Below are 10084 nucleotides of genomic sequence, written 5' to 3'. Positions count from 1 at the left end.
ACGTATTGATGGATATTGATGGATATTAATTAAGTTTTGATTGATACCGCGACATATAAGGGAAACCTAATTAATATGTAAAGTTGACCAATTTTGATAAAATAAAATTAAGGATAGGACTAAGATTTTTAAATAAAAACAATAAGACTTAATTTTTAAGTTTTTAAATATAAGGACTAAATCTCAAATTTTATCAAAGTACAAGGACAAATAGATTATTTCAACCTTATTTTGTTTAAAAAGTTTTTTACATTTATTAGATCAAAATATTTTGTTAGTGCTTGTACTTTGACAACATTTAAAATTTAATCCTTGTGCTTAAAAAGTTAAAAATTAAGTCTTCTCACTTTTCTAGTTTAAAAAACTTAGTCCTACCATTAGGATTGTAAGTATTTTCTATTAAAATCTGTAAACTTGGATATATGCTGAGTAGACTGCATTCATATACTGTTGCATATGATTGATAATAAAAAACCTATTAAGCTGAAATTTTTTAATGGAATTAAGAATTATTGGACTAGAATTTTCAAATTAGAAAAATAGGAGGATTGGATTTTTTTTTAACTTTTAAATTACAGGGACTAATAGCATTTTTAAACAATTTATTAAATAAAAGAATATATAGTAATTATTAAAATATATTTTTAAGTATTTTTAATGGATTATGTGGAGTAACGTGAAGAAAATTTAGGAGAAATTTTGAAAATTCGATTCTTTGTACGTATTTTCTAAAGAAGAAGACTTGACATTTATTTTGAAATTTCTTCAAAACTTTGCTTTCCTTTTTAATTTTTAGGGTAGTCTTAAATTTATCAAGTTTATCAAGTGTACGAGGGTTGAAACATATTAAAGCATGCTCTCTGGGCTTTTCTTCATCATCCAAACTATTTTATCAGCTCAACTTCCCTTTTCCTACTTTTTTTTATTTTCTTGCCTTATTCCGTCTTGCAATCATGAACTACAACGCTGGCTTTCATCTTCTCTTAGCTTTATTCATACCATGTTCCGTACTTTGCTTGGCTATGACAGTCAAGAATCTCAACTCCGATCAGTTTGCACTTCTCGAGTTTAAGGATCACATTGCCGGTCCTCAAAATGTCTTGGCAAACAATTGGACGGCCTCAACCTCTGTTTGCAATTGGATTGGTGTTACTTGTGGCATCCTCCATAAAAGAGTTATAGCTTTGAATCTTACAAGCATGAATCTTAGGGGTACTATCCCTCCACACCTTGGAAATCTTTCACTTCTACTCTCACTCGACTTGAGTAGCAACCATTTCTATGGCTATCTCCCTAAAGAATTGGGCCAATTGCATCGTTTGAGGATCCTTCGATTAAGCTACAACCGTCTTAATGGAGAAATTCCATCATGGCTTGGGAACTTACAGAGAGTTCGAACGCTGAAAATGAAAAATAATAACTTTACAGGCACAATCCCTGAAACACTTGTTAACATGTCTAACCTAGAGATCTTGAACTTGGAATTGAATCAATTATCTGGCCAGGTTCCATCTTCCATCTTCAAGATTTCTTCTTTGAAATCTATTAGTCTCACCAGCAATAGCCTATCAGGTAGTTTGCCTAATGATATGTGTCAACATCTTCCCAAGCTTGAAGAGCTTTACCTGAGTTGGAATGAATTATCTGGTAACATTCCATTTGGCATGGGCAAATGCAGCAACCTTAAAAGTTTGTCGTTGTCCTATAATCAATTTATGGGGATCATTCCAAGAAGTATTGGAAATCTAACACAACTCCAGAAATTATATTTGGGGTTTAATAATCTAGAAGGTAATCAATTTCCTTGATTTCTTAAATTTAAAGTATTTTTTTATAAAAGAGTTTGATTTTTAATAGATAACAAAAGGAAAAACTTTTTTAGTTCATTTGATGAAAAACATATGCTGAAATATATTAAATCTAACATCTCCAAATTACTGTAGAGCAGAAACGAAAACCTCTTTGACTTATGCTAACAATATAGGCAGTTTGACATCTTGATTTTTCGACTAAATATGTGTGCAGGTCAAATTCCTGAGGAAATCGGTAATCTTCTTGGTTTGGAGCTGCTTAGTATTAAAGAAATTAAAGGCCTCACAGGTCAGATTCCAACTTCGATCTTCAACATTTCTTCTCTGAAGATCATTGATCTCTCCAACACTGGCATATCAGGTAGTTTGCCTAATGATCTTCCCAAGCTTGAAGTGCTTTACTTAGAAGATATTGAATTTTCTTTGTTTCTTTAATTTAAAATATTTTTTCATAGAAGAATTTGATTTGTAATAGATAACAAAAGTAAGAGCATTTTATTTCATTCAAGGCAAAATAGTTAATTTGATGGGAAAAAAAATATGCTTAAAGTATTTTTAGTTGAAGAGTTTAGAAGGTATGTTTTTTACTTCAATTTTCAACTATGTTTGCAGGTCAGATTCCATCAAGTATTTTTAATTCAACTATGGTCGAAGTAATAGCTCTATATGGCAACAAATTAGAAGGTATGTTTTTCACTTTAATTTTTTCCAAACTCGGAAAACATTGTGTTGAATTTGTTTCTTCTATTTATGTCATATACTTTTATCATTTCAATCTGATAATAAACAATAACATTTATATGAATTGATTTATTTTACTGAATAAACTGATCTATTTTATATAAGTAAATTTTTTTTTTTAAAAATCATTAGAAATCCTTTGTCTGTACAAGAAAAGAAACCAATGTGGAAAATATATTTATTTAAAAAAAAATGAAACAACGATATATATATATACACATTTATATACATAGATTCTCATATCACCTGTTGCACGTGATTTTTAACTAGCCTTTAAATAATGTTTTTTCTTTTTTCTAAAAATTATTCTAATTAGTTTTTTTTTTATTTTGTTATTCAAATGGTTGAATATAATTAAAATATATTAATTTATATAATAAATTTTCAAGTTACAATTAAAGTATATGTACCATATTTAGTATACAGTATAATTTTACTTCATATAATTTTAAAAAATATTATTAAAAATAATAAATAATAAATATAATTAAAATATATCACTAATTTTTTGTTAATTCAAAAATAGTGCTAATAATTTTTTTATCATCATTAAATCATCTGTACAAAATCTAAAAATTGATTTAGTGTTAACTCAATTTCATTTTTTTCTTTTCTTGATACTTAATAAATTGATCTTCAAAGATTGTAGATGATATATAATTAATATTAATATAATATATTAGATCATATAAATATATTATCTATAAATTTATTCATCAATTATAAATTTACTTGTTATATAATTATTTGGAACTAAATTACTTTTTTTTTTGTTTTTTTAACGTGAATATCTATATTATTATTAAATCTTTTAATTGAGTTGGTGTCATGAGTCAACCGGGCACCAACTCGGTTAGGAAAATTACAAAAATACTCTTTCGTATTTAATATAAGTTATAGTATTTTAAGGTATTTTAGTTTTTTATTTTTAAAAAACTTATGGTGATATTTGAATCCACATCAATACATAAATCCTTAAATTTATCACTTAAATTTATGATGTCACAGATTAACTCGACACCAATTTAGGAATTGACAACAATATCATTATAAATAACTTTATTCATTTAGTGTTCTTAATTTGATGTGTTCATATGTTTAAATTATGTTTTACTTACAATTTAATCTATTTTTATTTTAATATGGTAGATATGCTATGTGTTATTATTAAATAGTTTCAAATTATACATTTCATTATTTATCATAAGTTATTTTAAAACACAAATTTATGTTCTAAATACGTGGTTCTCATACACGTATGTGTATGATAAAGTTTCTAATAATAATTTAAGTATAAAGTAATTCAATATAAATTTTAAATTTTGATTATATAATTTTTTAAAATAAGTTTTTTAATAGAATCAAAATTGTTATTTATAAGGATGCTAAATTTTCTTATGAAGTGAACTTATTTAAGCAAATATTTTAGTAAAACCAAAATTCTTATATAAATCTTAAAAGTAATAAAATTAATTTAAAATAACAAATTCAATAATATAGTAAACAACAAAGACTATATAATTATCAGTTCAAAAGTTTCTCAAAATCCATGCATTTATATATATTATACATATATTTTTAATGGCTTAATGCACAGTTTATTCCCTACAGCATATTGCTCTTTTTCTTTTTCTTTTTTTAACTTTGGTCCTTAATGTGTTTTTACCCACTTTAACATTAGGTGTTCTTGGTTTCATTCACTGGGCGTTAAAAGAATAGATTGAGATATCTAATCATAAATTGCCATGTGGCATATGTTAGCATCATGATGGCATCATCATCTAGAAAACAAACCAAAAAATCTTTAAAATTTCAAATAAAATTATAAAAAATAAATACATTATAAATATATAATTTTTTTAAAAATATAAAAATTTGTTAATTTTTAAATTTGTAATACATAATAAAATTATTAAAAAATTGTTAGAAATTGTTAAATATTGTAAAAAAATTATAAAAAATTATTAGAAATTATAAAAGACGATAAAAATTTGAAAAAAAGTTAAAAACTAGTAAAAATTGCATAACTTGAAATAAAGTATATATTCGCTAACATTTTTAAAAAAAATTAAAAATTTGATATTAAAATTGTATATTGTGGTAGAATCATTTTTTATAAAAAATATTTTAATAAATTTTAATATTTTAAAATATATCAAATTTTAGTACTTTACCAACTCCCTAATTCATAAATAAGAAGATAATACACTTCAGCATACTTGAACCCACATTCTCCTACATTGGCAACAACGCACATGCCAATCAAGCTAAGACTCAATCGATAATTTTTTAGATAATTAAACATGCAACAATAGTTCTTAAGATATTAGTCTAGACACAAATAATTTATCTTGAAATAGTAAAGCAATATTTGGAATAATTAAAAACATAGATATCAAGTTTATTTTATTTTTCAAAATGCCATACTAGACACAAAAACTTTTTAATAGTGTTAGTAAATGAACCTAAAATTTTCAATTCAAAAAGTAGAGAGACTAAATCACAAAAAATAAAAAATATAAAGATTAAATTTCAAATATATGAAAAATACAGAAATTTTGAGCAAATAATAATCGTTAAATTTTACACTATAATTTAAGAACAATAAATAATTAACCCAATAAATAAAAATCATATCAGTTTACATTAAAAACAATGGCTTTAACCTTTTTGTTTCCCAAATCATAACTAATTATTATTCAGTGCCAGTCTCATTTTTAAGATTGATTAGATGCCACATTCCCAAATCTATATGTTTTGTCTATACAAATCACAAGACTAATTACTACTTGAAACTTCTTAGTATGTCTCAACTTTGTAATTGATTTCATCACATTTTTCCATGCCAAAATTTTATTCTTAATTGATTTAAAGTTTTACAGTTTTTATTTTAATGTATAATATATTTTGTGAATTTGGTATTCAATGAATATGTATACTAAAAGATGATATTTTACAGGTAATTTACCACCCATCACCAATGCTCCAAAGCCTGAGATTCTTTTATTGTGGAGAAATAAACTTAGCGGAAACATTCCCAACTCTATCTCCAATGCTTCCATGCTTAAGGAACTAGACTTGGCACATAACTTATTCTCTGGCCCAATCCCTAAAACGCTTGGCAACTTAAGACACCTTGAATGGTTCCGAATCAAAAACAATAATTTGATCACAGGATCTTCTACCGATCATGAGTGGAGCTTTCTTTCTTCTTTGACGAATTGTAGGAATTTGAGCACAATAGATGTTTCAGGAAATCCATTGAGTGGTGTTCTTCCTACTTATATCGGGAACCTTTCAAAATCCCTTCAATACTTTTATGCCTCTAATTGTGAGCTTCAAGGCATTATTCCTATGGAAATAGGTAACTTAACCAACCTATTGCTTTTACAACTTCGCCATAATAAATTAAGTGGATTCATTCCAGCATCAATAGGAGGACTGCGAAATCTCCAAGGTCTAGATCTTTCCTCTAATAAATTAGGAGGGCCCATCTCAGAAAGTTTTTGTGATTTGGAGAGACTATACGAGATGTATTTAGGGTTGAATAAGCTACATGGATCCATACCCTCTTGTTTGGGTAATATTACTTCTTTGGGATATCTTTACTTAGATTCCAACAAACTGAGTTCCACAATACCCTCAACTTTGTGGAATCTTCAAGATATCTTAAAAATAGATTTATCATCAAACCATCTTCACAATTCACATGCTATTGATGTCGGAAATTTGAGGAGTCTACTGAAACTAAATTTATCAAGGAATCTTCTCACGAGGGATATCTTATCCACATTTGGGGGTCTTATAACTTTGGTTTCATTAGATTTATCAAATAATATACTACATGGTCATATCCCTGAATCATTTGATGGGTTGATTAGTTTGGAATTCTTGGATTTATGCAATAACAATCTCTCTGGAGTCATTCCCAAATCTTTGGAGAAGCTTTTATATCTAAAGTATTTTAATGTGTCTTTCAATAGACTTGAAGGGGAAATTCCCAGCGAAGGATGTTTTTCAAACTTTTCTAGCACATCATTCATAAAGAATTATGCACTTTGTGGTCCACCTAGACTGCTAGTCCCACCTTGTAAAAACGACATCCACAAAAACTCCCAAATGATTATATTGCATGCTTTTAGGTATGGTTTACCAACAATTGGTATTGTCGTAGTATTAATAGTCTTAACTATTATGTATAGAAGATGCCAAAGAAGGAGTACAGCTCTACCAATTAAAGATGATTTGTTGTCTTTGAAGACACCGAGAAGAATTTCACATGCTGAACTTTCACGAGCAACTAATGGATTTGAGGAAAGCAATATGCTTGGTTCAGGGAGTTTTGGATATGTATATAAAGGGAGGCTTTCAGATAGAATGGAAGTTGCAATAAAAGTTTTCAATTTGCAAACAGAGGGAGCATTTAGGAGTTTTGACATTGAATGTGATGCTATGCGTAATATAGTTCATCGTAATATTGTGAAGGTCATTACTTGCTGCTCAAGTCTTGACTTCAAAGCCTTGGTGCTTGATTACATGTCTAATGGAAACCTTGAGAAATGGTTACATTCTGAAAATTGTTTCCTTGATATCATACAAAGGGTCGACATAATGATAAATGTTGCAGTAGGCATAGAACACCTCCACAATGGACATCCAACACCTATATTCATTGTGACATAAAACCAAGCAATATTTTACTAGATGAAGACATGGTTGCACATGTTGGAGATTTTGGCGTTGCCAAATTGTTGGGAGAAGGTGAAGTAATGAAGCAAACCATGACTCTTGCAACTATCGGGTATATGGCACCAGGTGAATTATTTTTTATTTTTGTATGATTATTTTCCTAATTTGCATTTTATATTTTTGTTTCATGTGGATGTGGATATATATTTGAATAAGCATTTTAGAAATAATTGAGGATGAATGATGTTGTAATTATACTTGAAATGCAGAATTTGGATCAGCAGGAATCGTTTCTATAAAATCTGACGTCTATAGTTATGGGATCGTCCTTATAGAAACTTTCACAAAGAAAAAGCCAACTGATAATGTTTTTGTTGAAGAAGAGAGTATAAGGCATTGGATGGAAAGTTCATTGCCGAAAGGAGCGATAAAAATTGCAAATGTTGATTTATTAAGAAGAGAGGATGAGTACATTGTTGTTAAAGCAAATTGTATTTCATCTATCATGGAGTTGGCTTTGAATTGTTCAGCTGAGTTACCGGAAGAAAGAAAAGATATGAAAGATGTTGTGGTTGAGCTGAAGAAAATCAAACAAAGGTTGCTAAACAACATCGATCATTTTTAACAGAGATGGTGAGTAATGAGTACACTTGTGGTTATTAATTTTATCTTTAATTCAACATTTTTAATCTATTCTGGAATTTTAAAATATTACCAAAAAAATTGAAATCTTTTGCCATTCATGGTATAATTTTTAATCTATTCTGGAATTTTTAATTCAACATTTTTAATCAAACAAAGGTTGCTAAACAAAGTTATTTTCTTTGTTAGATTGGATTTTCTTAGTTTCTTTTTCCATTCACGGTATAATTTTATTTTAATCTTTTGCCAAAGATTTTATTAGGGTCGAAGCCAAAAAATCCTTTTAGGGGTGAAATTAAATTGTAATTTTTACTATTGTAAAAATATAATTTCACCATTTTAATAGCCTATATGTAACAGCCCGATTTTGGGCCTAGTCGGAATAGTGGTTTCGGGACCACAAATCCGACGAGGGAAAATATGGTTATTATTATATTTTTATGGTCTACAATTTCACGGAAAATTTTCGTAAAAATTTCATTCGAAAATTTCGACGTTTGGGCACTCAATTTAGTCAAAAGGACTAAATTGTAAATAGTGTAAAAGTTGAGTTCTATATGTAGAAGTATCTAATTGATATGAAATTTTAAATTGGAGGTCTTTATGTGGTAATTAGACCATTAGTTAGTTGATGGACAAAAATAGACATAAGAAATGAGAGAAATAGATTTTTTTAAGTGGGGGCATATTAGTCATTTGGTAATAAAAAAAATAAAATGGGAAAAAGATGACAAAAATCATCATCTTCCTCATTAGTTGCTGCCGAAATTTGAAGGAAGCCATAGCTAAGGTTTCTTTGCTTTCTCAAGCTCATAGTAAGTGCATCCTAGCCCTGTTTTTAATGTTCTTCGCATTTTTGGAATCCTCGTAACTCGATTTAGCTTATTCTAGCAATAATTCGTGTTAGGGCTCATATTTGGAAAAATACCCATAGGTGAAATGTGTTTATTTTGCTGTTTTATGGTGGAATATGAAGCTATAAATTATGTTAAACAACTTTTGCTAAGCGATTTTAAGCGAAAACGGGTAAATAGGCATAATCGGTAAAAATAATTATTGTTCATAAGTGTATGTTAGAGTGAGAATTTGATGTTGCCATAGAAGGGAAAAATGTTCAGCATGTCATAAAACCTAAGAATAAGTGATGAAGTTTAATTTCCGAGCTTGGGGACAAAAGTGTAATTATGCAAAAGTTTGGGGGCAAAATTGTAATTTTTCAAAAAGTTGGGTGGTGGATTATTTTAATGAATGTGAACATTAAATGAGTTAAATTTGCTATTATAGATCAAGAAAGACGTGAAGATTATCTCAAACGAGGAAAAGAAAAGATAGTGGAGTGAAGTGCAAAATTACGATATTTTGCACCGAGGTAAGTAAACACGTGACTTGATGTATTATTTTGACATTAATTGATATATGTTGAGATTTATTTGGAATTAAAATAAATGTTTGGCCATATCCTAAAAGTGTTGTTAAATCGGGAAAGGTGGTAAAGGGTTGCAATATATGATTTATGGGTTGAACACTCGGAATAAGCCGAAGTATGTTGTACATAAAGGGGTTGCTGTGTGATGATTCCCCGATTCATTGGTGGTGCTATGTGCGATATCCACCGTATCTTTGAAATGTGAAAGGGGGTTGCTATGTGCTGATTCCCCCGAGGGGTTGCTAAGTGCTGATTCCCCGGTTCATTGGTGGTGCTAAGTGCGATATCCACCGTATCTCTGAAATAAAAAGGGGGTTGCTATGTGCTGATTCCCCCAAGGGGTTGCTAAGTGCTGATTCCCCGATTAAGTGGTGGTGCTAAGTGCGAGATCCACCAATAACGGTTAACATTCCGAGTGCTCAACGAAAAAGTGTGGAAGGTGAATATTGCCATATGGTGGAAATTTTTATGGGGCAAATATTGAGTTGGATACTAAATCGATCCATGTATGAGATGGGAGAAAATATCAAAAACGAAAAAAGGAACGATTTAGTTATAAACTGTGTTGAACAACAGCAGATGGGTAACTTTGAAAAATCACCATAAATGGTGGAAAATGAATGGGAAGCTGAATAATATATGAAATTGAAGCTGAATGTGTCTATTTTCATATGAAATAAATAGAATAAGCAAAAGAGTTGTATTTTTGGAGATATCTGAATTTTACTGAAACAGGGCTGGATTGATTTCGGGATCCCCTGTTCTAACTTTGGAA

General features: G+C 29.0%; 1 protein-coding gene across 1 annotated transcript; it reads left to right on the top strand.

Moving 5' to 3' along the window:
- The first annotated feature begins 854 nt into the window (after positions 1–854).
- LOC107903672 (probable LRR receptor-like serine/threonine-protein kinase At3g47570) lies at positions 855–9225 on the top strand. The gene is made up of 6 exons (XM_041092249.1): positions 855–1791; positions 2026–2172; positions 2424–2495; positions 5512–7367; positions 7511–7874; positions 9168–9225. Exons 1-4 carry the CDS (start codon positions 954–956, stop codon positions 7233–7235), a joined length of 2781 nt encoding a protein of 926 aa, XP_040948183.1. The 5' UTR covers positions 855–953; the 3' UTR covers positions 7236–7367; positions 7511–7874; positions 9168–9225.
- The last annotated feature ends 859 nt before the right edge of the window (positions 9226–10084 follow it).

The sequence above is a fragment of the Gossypium hirsutum genome, chromosome D05, assembly GCF_007990345.1.
Source record: "Gossypium hirsutum isolate 1008001.06 chromosome D05, Gossypium_hirsutum_v2.1, whole genome shotgun sequence".
Classification (NCBI taxonomy): domain Eukaryota; kingdom Viridiplantae; phylum Streptophyta; class Magnoliopsida; order Malvales; family Malvaceae; genus Gossypium; species Gossypium hirsutum.
This window is presented reverse-complemented; position numbering and strand designations above follow the sequence as displayed.